The sequence below is a fragment of the Nothobranchius furzeri genome, chromosome 6 (genome assembly GCF_043380555.1).
Source record: "Nothobranchius furzeri strain GRZ-AD chromosome 6, NfurGRZ-RIMD1, whole genome shotgun sequence".
In the NCBI taxonomy this organism is placed as follows: domain Eukaryota; kingdom Metazoa; phylum Chordata; class Actinopteri; order Cyprinodontiformes; family Nothobranchiidae; genus Nothobranchius; species Nothobranchius furzeri.
In genome coordinates this window covers 41,196,900-41,219,447 of record NC_091746.1, presented here as the reverse complement: position 1 = coordinate 41,219,447, position 22,548 = coordinate 41,196,900, and the positions used below count along the sequence as shown (strand labels likewise).

The 22,548-nt window shown below is 43.5% G+C and overlaps 1 protein-coding gene across 4 annotated transcripts in view; it reads left to right on the top strand.

The window, feature by feature from the left end:
• LOC107396981 (probable flavin-containing monoamine oxidase A) overlaps positions 1–22,548 on the top strand; it is a 125,653-nt gene that overhangs the window by 101,341 nt on the left and 1,764 nt on the right. Inside the window, exon 12 of one of the 4 annotated variants that reach the window (XM_070552728.1) lies at positions 5,945–6,769. The exons of the other annotated variants lie outside the window; for them this stretch is intronic. Within the exon in view, the coding sequence (XP_070408829.1) occupies positions 5,945–6,047 (103 nt within the window). The 3' untranslated portion in view covers positions 6,048–6,769. Of the gene's footprint in view, positions 1–5,944; positions 6,770–22,548 lie in introns of those variants that run through there. 4 annotated transcript variants of the gene reach the window in all.

Sequence of the window (22,548 nt, the reverse complement as noted above, 5' to 3'; positions counted from 1 at the left end):
GGTTCCTCATTGTCTGTGACTAGTTGGATAAAATTACATGAATATAAGCTTATTTCTAGTTGGAATCAGACTTTTGAGATTTTTAAATGTGTGGTTGATTGAAAAACCCTTTTTAACTCACTCACTGCCAGCCTTTTCCTGATCACTAACGCCCTTCGCTGCCAGCGTTTCTCACCGTTTTTACTGTTTTTTAAGAGTCACAGAACGTTGCGCGCTAGCATGATGTCGATGCCAAAACAACCAAAACAAAGAGGAGACTCACCTCTTGCATCAGGAAGAAGCCGCGTGTTTTGAGCATTATCCGTTCTTTCATAATCCGTTGTCGAATTGTGATCGGCAGACGCTTTTCCGGTTCGCGCCTCACTTTTTTTTACAGGAACGGCCCAAAACGATCTCCTAACACATGGATGTGTTGCTTCCTGATCATGTGATCTGTGACGTATGCGGATGAAGATCGGCTTCAGGGCTGAGATGTTTGTTCTCTCAGCGCGGGGGCTCGTTCCGATGCTCAAACAGTAAAAAAATGCAAATGACGACTTTAGTCGTCTTTGGCAGTGAACGGCTGGATCTAAAATGACGACTTAAGTCGTCAATGGCAGTGAATGAGTTGATGGTTATTTTCTGAGCACAATCAGTCACTCTGAGTTTTTCATTCAGGCTGAACATGAACATTGCCTCCTACACCTGTCTCCTGCATTAGCTTAAGATTGACAGTGAAAATCTAGGATTTAAAAAGCCTGACAGATCTACGTCACATGTGAATGAACATTCATGGACTCATCGATCTTGACTTGTGACGGGGAAGGCTGTTGTTGGTTTAGCAGTTTAGCGTCTTGGTATAAGCAGAGAATTATTTTGCTAGTTTAAGCTAACTGTTATCATTAGCTACACACCAGTGTTATTTTTGGAGATAAAATATCCACGTTACAAGTCAGTGGTAGAGTCTCGTTGCTGCTATCCAATCTAGGGCAAGATGTCCAAATATCAGAAAATAAGACTCCAAAACCTGCCATCTTAAACTCAGCTATGATGCACCTGTATAGTTTTCCCGCCAGAATGACATACAAGGCAAGTTGTACTCTGGGGAAAAAAGCTCAGAGGCGCCTGTTTCAGGGAGTACAATTTTTCCCACCGCTAATCGTCAGCCCCAAAATATGGACAATGTAATCATTCGTTAAATTTCCATTCATTTATATTTAGTCCAAACAAGCTGACCAGAGTAGCCCAGTAACATAAACAATGAAATTAAACAATTTCACTTAAAGTAAGAACGTTTCACCTGCTTTGGCCTGAACGCACATTCCTTCTGCTCTGCCTAAACCTGAACTGGTCACCTGCAGCTTGTGCATAATCAAATGTCTCTAGGGAGCTTGCTGAAGAGGTCAAGAGGTTCTGGACTTTTGCCTCAGACAGACTTGTGGCTATTAAAATGTTCTGGATGGATCCACGCACCACTGACACACTCAAAGCAGGTGCTGAATAATGAGCATTACTTAAGCCAATGTTTTAAATCAGGAAACATTTCTCCAAATTAAATAACCAAAAGTCTTCCAGAAGTGCTTCCACTTTCCACTCAACACCGTGTTGCTGTGCACAATTTTGAGTGCGTCACAGACGCTCTCCGAGCTCCTCCTCAGTGCACCGCTTGCGCATGCACTGTTAGCAACAAGAGGCAGAGGAGGTGAGAAAAGGCTCAGATGCACTGATGGAGATCTTTTCTTGATTGTTACCTCCACGGTGTTCTCTGTGCATAACGTGTAAAAGATTTGTCAATAACAAACTAACTCACAGGCAAACAAATAAATAAATAAACAGATCGCCTAATTGTAAAAAAAAAAAAGTTACGGCTCAGCCCATTGCCAATGGCCGATTTATGTGTCCCATTGCCCAACCTTAGAAGGAGCCACCACTGAAAACGAGCGGTCACCCTAATGTTTGTACAATGTACAAATACATTGTACTGTGGGAGATCTAGGATGGACTTGTCCATTGACCTTGTTTGATGCGTTTGTTTGTGTACTGACAAAGTGTCAGAAAGATAGGCCATTGATACCTTGAATGTAAATGTAATGATTTTAAATTGTATTCCGAAAGATACAGGGAGCCAGTGTAGCTCTGGGAGAATGGGAGTAATGTGATGAGTAATTGAAGATGAGCTATGGTGGACCTTAGCAGTCCGACATATAGGGTATTACAGTAGTCAAGGTGTGAACTAATAAAAGCATGAATAACTTTCTAAGTCTGAGCGGTTTGGAAATTGCTTCAGCTTGGAGATGGCTTTGAGCCTGTCTTGACTACCGCGTTGATCTGCTTATCGAAATTCATTTGTTCGGCAAAGATGACTCTGAGGTTCCTGACATAAGGCTTGCATTTGAGGGCCAGATGGCTGAGGTCAGTTACAGGAACACCAGGATGGTTTGGAGGGGTAAAAACTATACAGCCTGTTTTGTCTTCATTCAGCAGTAGTAAGTTGTAGCGCCATGATAACCATTCTGTCCTCTTTTGTGGCATATCAGTTTCAGTTTCTTTTATGCAATAACCTGAAAAATGTCAAATGTGAACTTGTAATAAATCTTGTTGCATTTATCACACTGACTTAAAATCTGTTAGCTCTCAAGCATCGGGGTTATCTTATTACTTACTTATTAGGCTATCTTATGTCTTTGCTTTCATAGGTTAGGGCTGTTATTTAGGACACATCTCTCATCTGATTAAATGCTTATCAGAATTTAATTTAAAGCTGATTATGATTTAGACCTATTTTCACCTGTTTTTATTATTGTAGATGAGAAACAGATCTGCTGCACACAGCTGGGCAAAATAAGGCAGTTTTATTATATTTCATACCCAGGTAAGGCACACGTTTATCCTATGTACTCTGCTTTAGTGAGATAACCTAAATGCTTGAAAGCCAACTGTTATAAAAAAGCAAGTCCAGCAGTTTGATAAATGCAACAAGATTCATTACGAGTTCACATTTAACGTTTTTCAGGAGTTTTTATTTTAAAAAAAAGAAAAGCACTTTGCAAAACAAGACAGAATGGTTATTATAGAGCTAAGTTTGCATTTTCTTCACAAAACTCCCCAAAACAGCTGTTGTGTTGGCGCAAGGAAGGTTAGGGATGATGGTTTGTTGCTATATGAAATAGCTAATTGTAAGAGAGCCCTTTTAGCCAATCAGAGGCGAGAAAGGCAGGTCCATTCATGGACATTTTATGATTCCAAATTACTCTTGCTGGATGCTAAACCAATAACAGCCTTTCCTGTTGTGAGTCAAGCTGAGTGAGTCCATGAATGCTAAGTGACATTGTGACTGTTAGACTTAGTGTTTCACTGCCTATTTTCTTTCTGAAACCAATGCAGGAGATAGTTGTAGGAGATTATTTTCACATTCAACCTGCATGGAAACCTAAGAGTGACCAATTATGATCAGAAATAACAATTGAAAACAGTTTTTTCAATGATCCACATCATAAAATGGTATTCCATTTTACCGTGGAATATTGTATCCTCCATGACTTCAAATCACGTCTTATCAAGATGACCCTTCGGCTTAGTGTAGTAAGAAATGGGATTCAGCCTTTGTGATTAGTTCAAATTGTATAAAGTTCAGACATCTAAATACCTAACCAGGTTGTTTACAAAGGGGAACTGCATACAAGGATGAAAACAGCCCAATCTAAGAAGTAACCTTGAAAGTTATGCACAAATCTTTCATTTTTAGTATCAAGTAGCCATTAAAAAGCACACCTAAGATAGAGTATAATCATGCGCATGAAGTTAATGATCCAGCATTTGAGTGACAGTCAACAGTAGCAAACAATCTGTGCAGCTAATTATTGGGACTTTAAAATGCAGTCCACCTTTCAGCAGAATATATCATCACCACTGAGCTGGTTGGCATTTCAATCAGGCATCAAGCTGTTAGAGATTCCATTGATGAAGTCTCTTGTTAGGCTTATTAGGAAATAAAAAATCTTCCAAATGTTCACACAGAAACTTTGGCACACACACACACCGACTCCTTTGTTTTTTTATTCATTTGATTCTAATTGATGCTCTCATAGCATACATTACAACAATTTATTGACACATCCAGCTACCTTGCATCATCGCAGACTTCATGTAGTCCAAAACAAACTTGTTTGCTGCTGAGACCTTAAACTCCCTGTTCAGAAAGTATAAATTAATCCTAAAATGTGCCGGCCGGTGTCAAGCTGCAAAGGGGAAGTTGTTGGTGTATGGGCCAAGAATGACATGTTGGTGTGTTTATGAGCTTTTATCTCAAGTCTTGTGTTATTATATATATATTTCCTTTCATTCACATTTTTGTAATATTTATAAAGTGATCTTGAGCGTTTTCTTTGGACTTTGATGCCTTTTTTTTGCATTTCGGGAGATTACTTACCTTATTTATGTTTTGTTGACTAAAGCTGTGATTTACTTGCTGTTTAATGATGCAAACACATGTTCAAAATGACTGCCACACGTTACCTGCATTTGTTTGAAGCATTGATTTGAAGCGTTGTTTGTGCACTTCCTCCAAAATTAACGCAATATGACACATCCGAACTCTGCAATATACGAGTAACCAGTAGGTGGAGTTGACACAATAGGTGAGACACACTCACCATGGTGACTCTGTCTCTGGTTTAGATGTCTTTCACACCATCTATGATACAGCTACTGTTTATCAACCATTCAGGTGTTAAAATGGCTCCCGGCAAAACAGACACCTTGAAAGAGAACCAGTTTTAAATGGGATGATTAGGCACTTTGTCACCAACAGCCTGTTGAAGACACAGCTAGTTCCCATTTCTTAGCTAAATCTAAGAAAAACACTAAAACACAACACTGTTTTATAACCAGAAATTTTTATTTCATAAATAATGATTTTTTTTTCTCCAAACGGCAGTTGAGCATTTAGACAAGACTTTTAGATCCTGTTGATCTGCTGTAAATAGTTTTTAGATCTTACTAATTTGTTTTCATCTACTACTTCTCTACTTGATTTAAAATTTTTGAAGATATCCGTGGTGAGAAACAAGTACTAGACAGTAAATGAGTGAAAAGGCTGTTAAAGTCACGAGAACAACTTTTAAAAGAACACTAACCTTCAACCTCTGGGGAACTAATGGTCAGGATTACTTTAGGACCATTAATGCTGAATGAGCAATAAAACAATCATTCCGTCATTGCTGAAGAGAAGTTGAGTGATTTTACTTCACTCATACAAGAGACGGTTTACCAAGAGACTCAGGAACTGATAAGTGTGAGATTTATCTGAGAAAGCATCATTTCAGTTTTACATGCTTCAGACAGAATCTGGATCTCAGTCTTCTGACTGGTATTTCCATACCTCTACCTAACCACAAGAAGGGCTTGTCTGGAACAGTTGGATTAACTAAAGACAAGTTTTTAGTGTTTTACTTTTTACTTTACTTCTTTAAACGAGTCAACTCCTTCTAATTATTTAAATCATCATATTGCTCGAAGTACAGGGCGAGGAAGAGGAGTAGGAACCATTTTTCATTTCGACTTATTAGTCAATCCCTTACCAATTTATAGCTACAGTTCGTTCGAACTTCTTATTCTTAGTTTTCCCAATCCAGATAGCAAAATTGTAAAACCACTCTTGTTTGTAGTTTTATATCGTCCACCAGGCCCTTACTCTGAGTTTTTGGATCAGATCTCTGATTTTTTTTATCTGATTTGGTGCTAAATACTGATAAGGTCATTATTGTGGGAGATTTTAACATTCATGTGGACATTGAAAATGATAGCCTCAATGTAGCCTTTAGTAATATTTTAGACTCAATTGGTTTTACTCAAAGAATATTTGCTTGGTGTGTGTGTGTGTGTGTGTGTGCGTGTGTGTGTGTGCGTGCGTGCGTGCGTGCGTGCGTGCGTGTGTGTGTGTGTGCTCTATCTTCTCGATCCCCAGTGGGTCGTGGTGGATGGCTGCTTACACTGAGCCAGGATCGTCTGGAGGTTTCTTCCTGTTGAAAGGGAGTTGTCCTCTCCACGGTCGCTATATGCTTGTGTAAGGTTATGAAGTTCATCATTTTCAGCTCCACACAGCTGCCCCCTGTGCACAGTTACACCCGTGTATAAAAGCCAAGGTCGGGTGTTCCTCAGACTGTTTACATTCCAGGAGAAGAGTCCGAAGGAGAAGAAGAACGCTTTTCCTTAATCAAAGTACTTTATTTGTGATTTTAAAAAAATTAAGCAAAACATATGTTGATCAATAATAATCAAGTGAATGATCTGTGGAATAGAGATGTCATGATTTGTGTGTTTAATGAAAACAGGACTATTGCACAGACAGACTGATCCTCATCTCCATAGAAACGCATGACACATTGTTCCAACCAATCAGAGCTTTCGGCTGCCGCAGGAGAATCTGGCTTGTTGACTTAAAGTGTCCAATCCCCTTTACTAAAACTTATCAACAATTCAGAGATATAAAACAAGGCAACGCCATTTTAAGCTCAGTTCCATTTTGACTTCAGTTCTATTCACCGTCATTCTAAAGAAAAGCACAGCCTGGCCAGATGTGTTTTCTTCTTTAAACTAAGAACTGTGAAGTTGGAGATTTTCGTCGTTTAACAACCAGACGACATCCTTTCAAAATAAGAGCACCTGCTGACGCCGCCGATTGGTACCGGGGTCGACCCTTCAGACGGGCTTTGAAACGCTGCGACCGCTGCTCCGACAGCTCCAGCGCACATCCGAGGTCTCCAGACCTGGCATTTCCTGATCTACCTGGGAGCCCCCCCCCCCCCCCCCCCTGGGTACGTACACGGCAAAATAGCGGCTCATGTCATCACTTTATAAGCCTCGTGATATCTAGTCATAACAAAGACTACCAGATTCAATGACGTCAGCCTAAGGAGTCTGAACCAACCACACACACGCACCAACACAACATCCAAATCCATTTTCATCCATCACAGAGTTAGTCCTGGTAGATTGTTAAGAATTTATAATTAAGAAATTAAAGATTCTCAAACGATCCCATCTCTCTCTCTTTTCTTGTCTCAAAGTCAATACAGAGTGTTTAATTAAACTCCCTGATGATAAAAACAGCCTATTCTTCTGATTATAAAAAGTGATCTACTTACAGTGTATTAAAATACAACTCTAGATAGTTACATCACTTCAATTCCGTTACAAGTGGCGAGCCATGCATGATATCTGCACAGTTTATTACACTTTGTGCCAATTTTGAGACATTGTGGGATTTTTTTTGTCCAGTGTGTGAGTTCAGGGAGTTCAGGGAGAGGAAAGGCAAGCATTTCCCTCATTCAGCTTCTCAGAAAGGGGGGTGCACATTCATCACCCTCCAACAGGAGGCGCTGTTTCATCAAAACGCCTTAAGTGCTGACGTGTGCTGACGGCCATTTTGAGGCCTACATTTGAGGGTAAACATTTATCCTGTTTTAATACGTTGGAACCGTCTGTTTATTGTTTGTCGCGGTGTTTGTGACACTGTGTGCATCCATTTGTGTAATCGGAGACAGAAGACTCCGTCGGAAATTTAATTCCGTTCAATAAGCGCCTGATCCGCGCTGTTCTTTGTCGGAATACTCGCTTAACTTGCTAGGTAAACGCTGTAAGTCGGGTTATGTACCGTAGAGCGATACTGCATCCAGATTGCGTACGCTGTTGAAACCCTTTTAACCACGGAGCGAGATACCCGGTGGTTGATCGGGCAATTTTAAGACCCTGGTCGCTCCAGGGCGTTCGCTAGCATTAGCCGACGAGCTAACTAGCCACTCTCGGTGAGAAGCTCGGGAACGTGTCCCGCGAAGCTTTCAAGCCGTTCCGACGCAGCGATTCTGCGTCCTTTAATCCGCTAAACCTTCCGGTACGGAGTACTTTTAGGAAACGTTAGCGGCGGTTCTAAAAAAACGTTCCGGTGTTTAGAATCGTGATTCTGCTACGACGGAAAAACACCGAGTGCCGGACTGCGCATGCGCGACAATCCGCCATCTTAGGTGCCCGACACGTAGCTCGACCCGCCATCTTGGACAGGTCAAAAGACAATGATATTTTTGGCATTATTGAACAATTTTGCCCAAAATATTCATTCAACAGCCAAGCTTCCCTGTAACTAATTCTTTCATAAGTCTACAGGTAAGGTTGTTTCTAAGTAAACATCTAATTAGAATACAAATCAAAGAGTAAATTAGTAAATGAAACAAAAAAACTAATTACTATTTTGGAAAATGGACTCAGAGGTAACGATGCAATTATCATCTCAACTTCAGGCGATGCAAAACACTTTCCTTCCAATGATGACTAACATGATTAACATGATCTGCAATCTTCAGAAAGACGTAGAGGGCGTCAAACAATTTGTGCGTGATTCTCAGGCGACCCGGTCAGAGACTCCGTGTTTGCCTGAGAAGCCGCAAAATGAGACTGAAATGCTGCAGGCTGATGTTTTCACAGGTTCTGACTCACAGGAAGACAACAACACCTCAAAGGAAAGCGACAACACCTCTCCGGTCTTTCCATCCGTGGCGATGTTAGGCGATGAACCCGCAGATGACGACCGCAGTACCGCTACTGCTACCGCCGTAACTGAAAAAATTTTGCTTGCACCTCTGGTCGTGAGAAAGGGATCTAATAGGCCCGCAGTGGGGGTCACTGTAAATCAGAGACATCGCTGTGTCGCATTATTAGACACAGGAACGGACATCTCGCTCATCAGCGGAGCTCTTTACAGCAACATGTGCGAACAAAGGGGGGAGGACATCTCACCCCCCACACTCATTTCGGGCCCAAAGGATTTTGACAATGTCTATGGCGCTCCCTCGTCCTCGATCTCTCTCGCCAAAGGACAGTGGTGCAGGTCGCAAGTTCAGTACGTTGGCCTCCTTGTGGGACCACAGGGAGTGCAGCCTCAGCTTGGCAGGATTCAGGGTGTTGCCACCATCACACCTCCGACGAACGTCTCCGAACTTCGCAGCTTCTTGGGGGTCTGCAACTACTCGCGTCAGTTCGTGGAACATTACGCTGAGTTGGCACGACCTCTGACTAATCTGTTGAAGAAGGATGTGGCGTTCGATTGGGCGGAGCAGCACCAGCAGGCCATGGATGACCTGAAGGCCGCAATGTGCTCGGCTCCGTGCTTGGCGCTTCCCGACTGTGACAAGGAGTTCCACCTTGAGGTTGGTTTCTCAGCTCACTGTTTGAGTGCTGGTCTCTACCAGATTCATGACTGCGACAGGCGTGTCGTAGCCTATGCTAGTAAGCTCTTGACTGGACCTGAGTTGAAATACTCGGACTGTGAAAAGGCTTTACTTTCCACCATGTGGGCAGTTAAGTACTTTGCGAACTACATTGGCGGACAGAAAATCATCATTGAGACACAGCACCAGCCGGTGACCTTCCTTAACAGTCAGCGCATCAGAGATGGTGTGGTGACCAATTCGCGAATCGCTTCGTGGGTGCTGGCTCTTCAAAGCTTCGACATCGAGGTGCGCTACGCCCAGAACCGACGTAGCCCTCTTGGCATGGGTTTGGCTGCGTGCCAACACTGCGCGGACGACACCATCGCGTCAGTCCTGCCAGCCAGGCCCCCTCAGGCTCTTCTAAACCACAACCACCACTACTACGACCAGTCATACTGTGCGGGTTTACCGACCGTATACGTGGATGGCAGTGCTTTTCGGCACGGTTCTGCGCCTAGTGTGGGCGTGGGTGTCGTCTGGGTGGACGGTGACTACAGGGAGTCCCGATGTTACTCTCTGGGTGAGAAGACCTCACAGTATGCTGAAGTGGCGGGGATCGTGATAGCGCTACGTAGCTCTAGGGACCGTGGCTTCCGTGAACTGGTGATTTGCACTGACTCGGACTACGCGCGTCTCAGTTTCTTATGTCATCTACCAACGTGGAAGAGTAACGGGTTCCAGACTGCTAGCCGGAAGCCTGTCAAGAATCAGGCCCTCTTCAGGGCGTGTGACGTTCTGGTCACTGCGCTTGACATGCACATTTACTGGCGTAAAGTCAAAGGTCACTCTCGCGCACCCGGTCCTGAAAAGGAGTTGAACGATCTCGCAGACTCTTTGGCCAAACAGGGCGCGACCGATGGCCCCCTGTGGGTTTTCGACCCCGGGTGGCTTGAGGGACTTGTGTGGTCTTTCCCTGATGAGAACCAGGTGTGTGTTGTTACCCGAGCTCGGGCTGCTGAAGCGTCCGCCTCGGAACCACTCAAAGGTGCGGTGGCCATTCAACCTGCCTATTCGGATACCGAACTTGTCAGTCTTCAATCCCAGGACCCTGCTATCAGCAGGATGATCAAGTACATTTCTGATCCTAAAACCCAGCTACCAACTTCCGTCAAGCTTGCTTCCGTTCCAGAGCTTCGCTCTCTCTTTCGTGTGCGGTCCACGCTGAGGATTGTTGAAGGGCTGCTGATGCACGCCGCCAAGCCTCCTTTGCCGCCTGTCCTTGTTACTCCAAAACCGCTGAGGAGGGGCATGATCTCGCAGGCTCATGACTCTCCATCCGCCGGTCACAAAGGCGTCAAGGCCACGTTCGGTGCCCGGTGCCAGGTTGCTTATTGGCCGGGGATGCATCGTGACATCTCGGACCACGTCGAGCGTTGCTTGGTCTGTTGTCAGTGTCAGCCGTCCAACCCTACGCACAGAGCTCCCCTACAGGAAAAAGGGCCGACCACTCCATGGTCGGACTTGCAATTCGATTGGGTGGGGCCTTTGACCAAATCCACCAGAGGAAGTAAGTACATACTGACTGTCACCTGCGCATTCACCAAATGGGTTGAATGTTTGCCAGCACCTGATGACACGGCTAAGACTACAGCGATCCTCTTGCTGAATCACGTTTTTGCCCGCTTCGGTTTGCCCACAAGGGTCGACTCGGACAGGGGTACCCATTTCACCTCTGAAGTGATGAAACATCTTTGGGAACTGTTGGGTGTCAAGGCTAAGTTCCACATTAGCCACCGGCCCCAGTCCTCTGGACAGGTCGAAAGGGTGAACCGCACGGTTATCAGCATGCTAAAAAAATACATGAAAGCTAACCACCGAGATTGGGATGTGAAACTTCCGTTGGTCCTTATGGCCATACGGGCTACCCCCCATGAGTCTACAGGTGTCTCCCCGTTTGAAATGATGACGGGCCGACAAATGACCCTACCGCTTCACCTGCTGTATCAACGACCGGTTCGGTCCGACACAGCCCCGGCTTGTACGAGCGGCCAATACTTGCAGGACCTGAGAACTCACCTGCTTGCAGCATTTTCGTTCGCACAGGCATCTCTGGAAAAGTCAGCTGAAGGCAGAAAAACTTATTACGATAGGAAAGCCCACTCACTGTTACCTGGCCGTTTACCTGACTCCAGGAGCCCACAGCACGTCCGTCTCAACACACCTTAAGTCTGCACGTGACGTATAACAGGAAAGACAACCATGTACACTCACAAACAAACAAATTTGTGTAATAAGAGATAGAAATCTGTGGAACCAACGGGACGTATTTATCACCCCCCTTTTGAAGTCGGTGGATTGTTGTCGGTATCGGCCAAATCAGTGGGACCCTTGTGCAGTTTGATATGGTCCCTGTGTACCCATTTGTAGAAGGGCGCCTTGTTTTTGTCGGCGATCTTGATCTGATACACGACCGGAGAGATCTTATCTGTAATCAGGTATGGACCCGACCATTTGGGCAAAAGTTTCTCAGCCAGCTTCCCCGAGGTCGCATTATTGTTACCCGTTTTGGGAGCGAAAATGTAGTACCAGGCCTGATCACCTACATCGAGTTCGGAATGTGAGGGACAGCGCCAGGAGCGGCCAGCTCACACTCTCCAGCGCTCCAGCGCCCTTTCAGGACCTCAGAGAGAGGCACGCCAGCAGAGCCAGCAGCTGAGCTTCATCAGCGATCAAGCAGCTCCCAGCTCTTTAAAAGGAGGAACGCAGCAGACATCGAGGAGATCCTGGAGTAGCCAGAGATTCTCCTTTAGCTCACGGACACTTTAGCGACCGTTACCAGTCGGGTTTAAGGCTGTTTACACCGTTCCTGCTGGGTTTAAGGTTGTTGATAGAGATCCAGGAGTAGCCTGAGATTCTCCCTCGCTCATTTGTGTTTAGGTTTTCTACTAAGGATCCAGGATTAGCCTGGGTACCTTGAGTGTGTTTTCACACGCCTTGTTAAGGGTTAAACCTTCGTGGTGTTTTTCTTTTTTATCCCCATAGGACTTTTGAGCCGGGGATATTTTGCGTTTTGGCAGAAAGCCTTTTTCATAAGCAGTGAGACTGCTCATGTTTTAGTTTATTATTACTAAGCCTTATTTTATGCCGTTTACCCACGGACACCTTATGTTAATAAATCCTTTTGTTTTTACTCTAACCTCCTCGTCCTTTATCCTCACACACACCTTTACACCTATTTTCTTGTGTTAGTCCCCTCATCATCCTAGACCTGCAGAGAGGGGGCGTAACTGGCTTAGTATGAGGATTGCTGTAAAGTTACTGACACTAGTCAGTGACTTGATGCCATTTGCTGGGTTCCTTATATAGGAAACATTTTTTTCTGATTGGCTTAATGAACTGACCTGAATTGGAATGTTTATTATGTGAAGTGCCTTGAGATGACTCTTGTTGTGATTTGGCGCTATATAAATAAAATTGAATTAAATTGAGTTGAATTGAATACTAAATGGCCAAATACAAAATGGATAAACTGGTTTGCCCTGCACACTCGGCAAAGACATGAAGATTAAATGAACTGTGGGCTGTTAGGCAGGTTTACCCCAATGGATCTATATGATACTGAATGACGCAAGAAGCTCTGTGAAATCAGTGGTGAGTGTGTGGTGTGGATCAAGGAGGTGTGCTGCAGTAATCCCTTGGGCCGGACAGCAACTGCAGATCTGGCATTAATTCAAAGATATTCCCAATTCATCCAGCAACATTACAGGTGTGCTCCAAGATTTGTATTTGATGTTTCCCTCTAGTCCAACAAAGACATCGGCAGTAGCTTGGGCTAGCATTAGCAGTAGCTTGGGCTAGCATTGTTCTGTCCAACATTTATACATGTGGTTTTCAATGTAAAGACCCCTTTAAGTCTTTGTAGCTTTATAATGATCCTTCATTTGTTACAGTTGTTATGCAAATGTAAACCCCACCCACGACGGTATTCAATGTGAGCTGCAAACATGGTAAAGCTGAGCTAGGTCGTCATAACTGAAACCTGAGCCTTTTCTCAAAAATGGGGACCACCACCCTGTAAATAAATTTAAGAAATAATTATATCTTGTTTGTTATGACTTTCTTTTATTATGAAAGCACAATATATCACTATAATGTCTATTGACATGATAATTCTGATTCCAACTGTATTTGGAGATGCTTCATGCTAAACCTTCACTGTATCCACAGTTGTATCATTTTCTGCACTGATGTTGTGGTAACAAACAAGCATCTTTTTACTACATGAAGTTAATTAATATTCTACCTGTATGGCCATATCCTTCACCTCTGTCCGTTATCTAGCCTCCCAGTTGCCCTCAGGCTCAAAGGCTTTACCCTATGAACTTGGTTCTGCTCAAGGTTTCTTATTACTAAAATAAAATCATATTATGAGGCTCATTATTTTAGCCGGTTTAGCCGTATTTTTTTTTACTAGGAATCTCAAACCTTGAGAATAGTGAAACATGTCTTTTTCTATCACTTTTAATTGATGTTAATGCCTTACAGAGCTTGCCCAGTCCGACTTCTTCAGTTTCTCACTAATACGTTGGACAATAAACTGTCATTTTTGACCTTGACTTCCCATGTAGGAATATTTTATGATTCGATTAAAATTCCTACTCAAGGACAGGATTGTAAGCTGTTTAACAAAGAGCCATGAAGCCAAAACGTTCTTTCCTGATGCAGATGCTGTTTATAATGAGATAAATGTCAGACCGTGGTGGGGCCTTCCACCCTGCTGATATAGATGTGGGCAAAAATGTTGATACCTTTCGTTCAATGAATCAAAAGCCCAATATTGTCACAGAAATAACTTGAATTTGACAAAATAATAATGTTCTGTTGTGTTCTGGCCTGGGTCTGCTTTGCTACATCTGGAACAGGGTGTCTAGAATCTCGGTCTATGGGTCATGGGTCTTGCAAAAAGACAATGAGCCAAGACACACAGCTTTTTAACCAATACATTTTAAATAAAAATTTCACCCAAGAATGGCTAAGAGGAAAACATTGGACTATTCTAAAGTGGCCTTCTATGAACCATGACCTCAATCTTATTGAGCATCTTTCAAAGGAGCTGAAACATGTTGTCTGGAAAAGGGGTCCTTCAAACCTAAGACAACTGGAGCAGTTTGCTCAGGAGGAGTGGGCCAACATACCTGTGGAAAGGTGCAGAAGTCTCATCGACAGTTACAGGAATTGTTTGATTTCAGTGATTGCCTCAAAAGGTTGTACAACAAAATATTAAGTAAGGGTACTTTCATTTTTGTCCAGGCCAGTTCCATGAGTTTGTTTTTTTAATAACCCATTTGAAGCATGCTTGAAAAGCAATGTCTGACTTTCACTGGTAAAATTTCACATACTTTTTATTTATTATTACTTTTATCAGAAATAATTTCTGTGACCATTGTGGACTTTTGTTTCATTGACCATCAATTTTGTCCTTGTCTCTATATTAAAAACCGTTTTTAAAAGCAAGGACAGCTATTATTTTTTACATTATCACTGAGTAAATCAAAAGCTGTTCAAGTTCAGAATGAAAATCTCAACCATTTCTAGGGACTAACTGTTCATTACCACCAGAAACAAAAGATGAAAGGACATGATGACCTTTTATGATGACGGTGGCTACATGCCTTGAGGCAGAAACATGCTAATTCTAGCTGCGCTAACATGTTTCTCATATGACTAGTCTTAAGTCATACGTATTACAGTTTGACTTCACCTTCTAAAAGCTGATGTATGAGTCATCTGACAGTTGTTTGGTAATAATTTGCAAAATGATGAGTTTAGCTGCTCCTAGCAGTACACCTGCACTGTTGTGTGAAAATTTGCAGGATGTTTTAAACTAACAGTCCTCTTGCTGCAGCCAGGATTCTGTGAGAGAGAGCAAATAAATCTGATTATCACAAATCAAGTCATTAACTAACAGTCTTAGAAAAATAGATCTAATGTTCAATAACCCACATTTAATTTTTCTAGTTTTCTGCTCAGTTGAATCTGTTCTAAAATTAATGAGATTTCCATGATTTGCTTTATTAAGTCTGATATTTAATCTGTGTGATTTTGGCCATGGGCAGGACACTGTCTCTATGAGGTAGTGGGTGGGTAACAGTACAGAAGCTGCAGAGGGGTTCCTGGTCTGGCCCTGGGTTGTCATGGAGGACTAATAAAACTGGCCATGTTCCGAGAAAGAAGAGCTGCTCCATCCAAAGAGGGATGGATGCCGTCTCTTCGCATCAGACCAGGTTTTCCTGAAAAAGTTTTCCAATTATCAATGTAGCCCAGGTTGTTTTCAGGACACCACCTAGACAACCAGCGGTTGAAGGACAGCATGCGGCTAAACATGTCACTGGTCTGATCAGGCAGGGGGCCAGAGAAAATTACGGAGTCAGAAGTTGTTTTGGCAAACTTACACACCGAAGCAACAATAATTTTAGTTACCTCCGATTGGCGTAACCGGGTGTCGTTACCGCCAGCGTGAATAACAATCTTACTGTATTTAGGTAAGATTACTGTTTCAGGTAAGATTTAATGTCACCCGCTCTGGCCCCAGGTAAACTTTTAACTGTGGTTGCTGGAGTCTCTAATGCCACGTTTCTGACTATGGAGCTGTCAATGATCAGAGTCGGCTTGTCACTGAGCGGGGAAAATCTATTAGAAACGTGGACGGGTTGGTGGTGGCCCACGGGCTGGGTTCTGTGCTTCCTGCGTACCGTCACCCAGCCGGCCTGAGGTCCCAGCTGCTCAGGTTCTGCTGGAGGATCGCCACGGGGTGGTTCTGAGCTAGTTAGCCCCGCGCTAGCTAAGTAGCTACGGCTGTTTACGGCTGTTTAGGCTAAGCTAACTGGACGAGCAAACTGTTCAACACCAAATAAACTGCTTGCGAACTCAAATGGTTCCCCAAAAGCTAGGTGGAACAACAGAAAATGTGTTTTAACGTGCTTATGTGCTACAATAAATCAGAGATATCCTAGTACAGAGAAATTAAATCAATTTTAGCAAGCCACAAACACCAAACAGCTACACGTAGTGCCACACTTAAAACAGGAAATGCCTTACCGCCAAGGAGTGTCTCAGGAGAGTCAGGCAGGAGCATCTCAGGATCTTTTAGTAGGGCTCCTAGGCCATTGTGAGCCCCAACAATGTTCCATGTGCTATATTAACACTCAAAAACAGTTTCCAATTGTAAAACAAAAGTAGTTTCTGGAACCCTTTAATTATGTTTCAACTCCACTTCAGGCCATAAAATGTAAGAATAGGTAGGGGTTGGATAATTGTGACATGACTTTGAAGAAGAAGAAGAAGAAAAGATCTTTTCTATAGCGCCTCGAAAGATAAACATCACGAGGCGCTTCACAAAAACAAAAAATGTAAAAATATATTAAAAGAAAGATTTTAGAAAAGGCTTAAAATATATTTAAAATGAGCAAAAAATAGACAATTGTGATTAAAAATGTAAAAAAAGAGAGAGAGGGAATAGGAAAGAGGGAAATCAATGGATCCCGAGGACGGTAGAATAGGTAGGGAGAGCAGAACAAGGAGAGGTTGATGAAAGTCACACAAAAGCCAGCCTGAACAGGTAAGTTTTGAGCTGCTTTTTAAAGGAGACCACTGAGTCCATTGATCTCAGGTAGGGCTGGGGGTAAACGATTATTTTTAAAACAATTATTCTGACGATTATTTTATCGAATAGTCGACTATTCTAATTATTATTTAGACAGTTCATCTAATATTTTTCTATTGCACAGTTAATAAAAACCAAAAAACTCAAATAAATTTCTCAAAAAAAAATTGATAAATTGTTACTGTAAGAGAATAAACACTACAGGCCTTCCATTTTGTATAACACTGCTTTTATTGTGTTGCGGTTGGTTATGTTCTGGTGACATGTAGAACTTGGGAGTGCAGGCTGCTGCCTGAGAGGTGGTTGGAGCTAGACTGTCCCAATGCTGCTTTGTTTTGGTCACTTATGAGCGTGAGGCGAGTGGTGTTACGACCACTCCTGGGGAGTTTTGCTTGTGTACAAAAAGGAAGGGACAATAACACTGGATTTAAAAGTTAAAATGATGATCAGGTTTATTTACAACTACAAAAAAACATAAATCTTTCCATCCACAGGTTGGGAATTAATAAAACTAATTCTGCCTGTGGGGACTTAAAACAAAATTACAAATAAGTAAGGATGTCCCACTGGGCAAAGATTACAGGGTTCTGGACCAAAATAAGCATCTCCAAAGGTCCAAACTCTAAACTGGGTGGTTAAACCAAGCTCAAGGTAATACTTTAAACCAAACCGAAAACCCACAACACTCTAAATGTAATAAAAAGGAGATCTGCACCACAAAAAAGATTAACTCTAAACCAAAACGTAACAACTTATCCAAACGCAATAAGCTGTTAGCGAAAATGCTAACAGTGGCTTTACCAACGTTAAGTTCAAGTTACCAAGTTTAAATAAACCAAAAACACCCAGCAGCAAACAGACCAGCACGGAGGAGAGACTGCTACCACCAAAACAGCTCTCCTGGTGTCTGAAAGAAGCTCCTTTATGAAGAGAGAAACGCTCTCAGTGATTTTCTACATCTGCAGTAGAGACGGAGCAGCGCATCTGACCCCGGAAGTTGTTGTCCGTTGCCGGGAGACGAAGGCGGGCAAAACAGGAAAGGAATCTAGTAGCGGACGGACATTGTTCCGGGTCTTCGGTATTTGGTGGAGATGTTAGTGAAGGCGGAGAAGAGGGCAAACTAGAGGAAAAACTGACAGATTCCACCTCTATTTACAAACTCCGGGGGATGCAACAAGTGGGCGTGGTGCGTCGACTACCGGATCTGACGTAGACAAATTTTTAGAATCGAGCCGTCAACGTCATTGAGGCTTCGCTACATCCCTAATCTCAGGCTCAGGGGGAGAGAGTGCCAGAGTCTGGGGCCATAGCAGCAAATGATCTGTCACCTTTGGTCTTTAGCCTGGTGTGCTGCACAACCAATAGGCTTTGATCACTGGACCTCAGGGACCTGCTGGGGGTGTAGGGACTAAGAAGATCACCAGTGTATGATGGTGCTTGTCCATGTAAGGCCTATAAACCAGAACCAGGATCTTGAAATGAAGTTGACTGGCAACCAATGAAGCTGGAAGAGAAGTGGGGTGATGTGGGTGTGTTTGGAGGACTTGGTCAGAAGCCAAGCACAGGCATTCTGAACCACCTGTAGACGGTTCAGGGAGGTTTTGCTCAGACACGTGAAAAGAGAGTTACAGTAGTCTAAGCGTGAGGAGATGAAGGTGTCGATAACTGTCTCAAGTTCAGAGCGGGACAGAATGTTACTCAGGTTTGCAATAATCCTAAGATAGAAGAAAGAGAAGCGAAAAAGAGAACTGACATGAGAATGCAGGGTGAGAGCTGGGTCAAAGATCACGCCAAGATTCCTGACGGAAGGTTTGGTGTGAGAAGCAAGCTGACCAAGAGAGTCTCTGACTTTGGGAACCAGCTTGTCTGGAGCACAGATGAGGATCTCAGTCTTATCTTCATTCAGCTGTAGAAAGTTCCCAGCCATCCAGGTTTTGATAGAGTCTAGGCAGGTGTGTAACAGCTGCAGCTTAGACATCTCATTGGGGCTTAAAGGAGATGTACAGTTGGATGTCATCTGCATAAAGATGGTAGGAGATTCCTTTGAAGGAGCTCAGGATGTGCTGAAGAGAAAGCAGATAGAGGAGGAAGAGCCGAGGTCCCAGCACAGAACCTTGTGGGACACCATGAGTGAGGAAGGTGGTGGAGGACCAAAACTTTGAGACGGCCACAGAAAAATAGCGCTCAGAAAGATAAGAGTAGAACCACTCCAGAGCAGTTCCTGATAGGCCTACCCAGTCTCTCAGCCTCTCCAGTAGCAGGTGATGGTCAATGGTGTCAAAGGCTGCAGTCAGGTCCAGCAGGACCAGAACAGAACAGGTCCTTGCATCCCTGTGAGTCAGAAGGTCATTAGAGACCCTAAGAAGAGCTGTTTCAGTCGAATGAGCTCTACAGAAACCTGACTGGAAGCAATCATAGATGTTATGTTCATCAAGAGCAGCTGTGAGTTGTTTAGCCACAACCTTTTTCAAGATCTTGGAGATGAACGGAAGTTTACAGGTGGGTCTGAAGCTGCTATGAAGAGAGGGGTCAAGACTCATTTTTTTTACGAGGCGGATGGATTACAGTGTTCTTAAAGTAAGCAGGAACCTGACCAGAAACCATAGAAGAATTAATAATAGAGAACACGCTGGGACCAATAGACTGAAAGCACTTTTAAACAAAGATGAGGGTAAGATGTCGAGAGGGCATGCAGAGGTCTTTATAGAGTTAACTAGTTTGGTTAACTCAGGCAAAGAAACAGGAGCAAAGCTATCTAGGATGACGGGCCTGGTTGCAGTCGGGAGAGGCAGCGATAAGGCTGAAGGAGAGATGCTAGATCTAACCTTATTGACTTTGCCCACAAAGAAAGACAGAAAGTTTTCACAGTCTGCAACAGAGGGGATGGAGGCTGTAGGAGAGGCAGGAGAGACGATACTGCTGATGGTGTTAAACAGCACCTTGGGGTTCCCTTTGCTCTGGGACACCAGGTTGGAAAAATAGGCAACCCTCACGTCTCTGACTGCAGAGTTAAATGATGTCAGAAAATCCTTTAGGTGCAGCAGATGGACGTGGAGATGGGTTTTCTTCCACAAACGCTCAATTTTTTTGCATTGGCGCTTCAGGCTGCGAATGCTGTCATTAAACCAGGGAGTAGGGTTCACTGCAGGAACTGATCTGGTTCTGACAGGACAGATATTGTCCAGAATGGAGAGGCAATGCTCGTTAAACTGAGACGTTAAGGAATCTGGGTCGTTATCAGAAGAACAGGCTGGATCAAAAGCAGCAGAAAAATTGCTAGCTGTGCTCTCATTAAGAAAACGAGAACTAACCATACGGCGAGCAGGAGGTGGGGGCGCAGAAACTGACAAGTTCAAGAAAATGCAATGGTGATCAGAAATGTAAACGTCCTCAGGACAAACACTGTCAGCATTTAGACTCAGGGTAAAAACAAGGTGTAGATTGTGTCCCCTGGTGTGTGTGGGGCCAGAAACATGCTGGGTAAAGCTGAAGGTGTCCATGAGGCTGGAGAAATTCATGACAAAATGGTCTGAGGGATCATCAACATGGATGTTAAAGTCACCAACATTCACCAGTCTGGACAGCTTCACAGTGGAGAATAGAAAGTCACTAAGCTCCTGAAGGAAAGAACTGTTTGGACCAGGTGGACGATAGACCACAGCACAGTAGAACGGGTCCTTATGCCCTACTTTAATCAGCTGCAGTTCAAAGGAAGCAAAATAACCAGAGGTTGTAGAGCTACATGGAAGATGGTCTCTGAGAACAACAGCTAGGCCTCCACCACGACCAGAAACCCGGGGCTGGCTAAGAAAAGTATAACCACTCGGGCAGAGTGCAATCAGACCAGAATAATCAGATGTTTGCTGCCAAACTTCAGTCAGAAACAGAAAATCCAGATTTTTAGAGAGAATTAGATCATTGAGCAGGAAGGTCTTATTGTTAACAGAGCGGGTATTTAATAGAGCCATGCTGAGTGAGGTGGAGGAATCAGAAACTACAGAAACAGCTGGAGTTAGTGGACGTAAATTAGCAGGGTTAGATCCACGGTGTTTATAAAAACCACTTACAGAGGGAACAGGAGGCGAAACCACTGAAGAATTAGGAAAAACAGACCTTAAAAACTTGAACAGAGAAACCGAGCCATAACACGGCCTGGCGGGAATGCAGAAGTGGCACTCAGGTTGCCAAACAAAGGACAAGAAGCTAGAAGATCACACCGATGTTTACTAGATAAACCACGCTTTAAGAGAAGTCATATTCTCACCCGGATCCCGGGACCGGATAAACATTGCTGGAGGCGCCCTTCTGGGAATTGTCGTTTGACTCCGGGCCAGTGCGCTGCTCAGGTAAACTAAGAGGGAGGTATGTCCTCGGTGCATCTTGGGTGATCGTGAATGAACAGAAGGATAAAAGAGTCTGGTGATCATAGGAGATGGTAGCAGGGACACTACCGAAGAGGATCACAGATAGGAGCAAGGTGGAAAAGAGGAGGTTAGTGGAGAAAAGTTTGAAAAAGTGTCCGGTGACCACGGCTAAGCCACGCACAGGCGCCATCTTGTTACCGACCAGAAGCGGAACTTGAACTGAGCTGAACTTGGATGAAGATAGCAAAATATACACCACATACTCAGCAGGATGCACTCTGACACTGACATCATCAACAGGCCTTTCTGCATCCTCATCAGTTCTGGATAGCCGTCCTCTCCTACCTCATAGGACTCGACGGTAGCAGCCTATGTGGGCCTCAATGTTTACTTTTTCCATTTTTTAAAGCGTTAGATTGCTAAATCTGACTTAGGAAGTGTTTTTACAGTATTTGTTAGACAATCAACGAGGCCATATCATCTCTATGATAAAATACGGCCTGGCTGACGCCGACACCGGTATGTTCACATCTGCAGCACATGATGCACACTGATGTTGACAATAAACCTGGGTGGTTTGAAACATTGTCTTGTTGGATTTAAAAAACTGGAGCGGAAGAAGAGAAGATGAGATGTGACATATTCATTGTGCTTTTCTGAGGACCCAGCCCTGCAGCAATGAACAGACCTAATTTGTTGCGCACATTGGTCCAACACACGGATTCCCACCATTGCCAGCAGGAACTTCCACAAAAGGTTAAGTTAAAAACTGTAGCTGGAAGACAATCAGTTCAATCATTATTATCAGGTGTGTGTTCTGTAAAAGCCATAGCCTTGAAAATAATTTGTCGAAACAGTGATCCTGTCTGCTGCAGTTCAACTTTATCAGTCCTTTCAGCTCTTTTAGTTTAATTGTAACTCCAGATGCACTTCTAGATTTCTCTCCTTCAACACATCCTGTGCCTTGCCACCAACCAAACCCACAGCTTTTTTTTTTTTACTTTGATGAAAACAAACCTGCTCGGAGGTAGGTTTTGGGTCATCTTCCTGTAGGTTTTAATTGGTCCAAGTTAGGTGTTGTCCACACAGTATAGCATGACTTTGCATATTCCCTTCTAATGTACAGATTTCCTACTTTACCGTACAGCAGTAGCAGCATGTACAGTAGCGTAGTACTGTAGTGAAACAAACAGCTTGAATTAATCAAAATGGACCCATGCTAAATTGTACAGGTGTAAAAACAAGCACTATAACATTGCATTGGTATGACTTGTTTAAACAATAATTGTTTGATTTCACTTAAAATGACCCAAATATCTCTTTAAGCTACACTGAATGA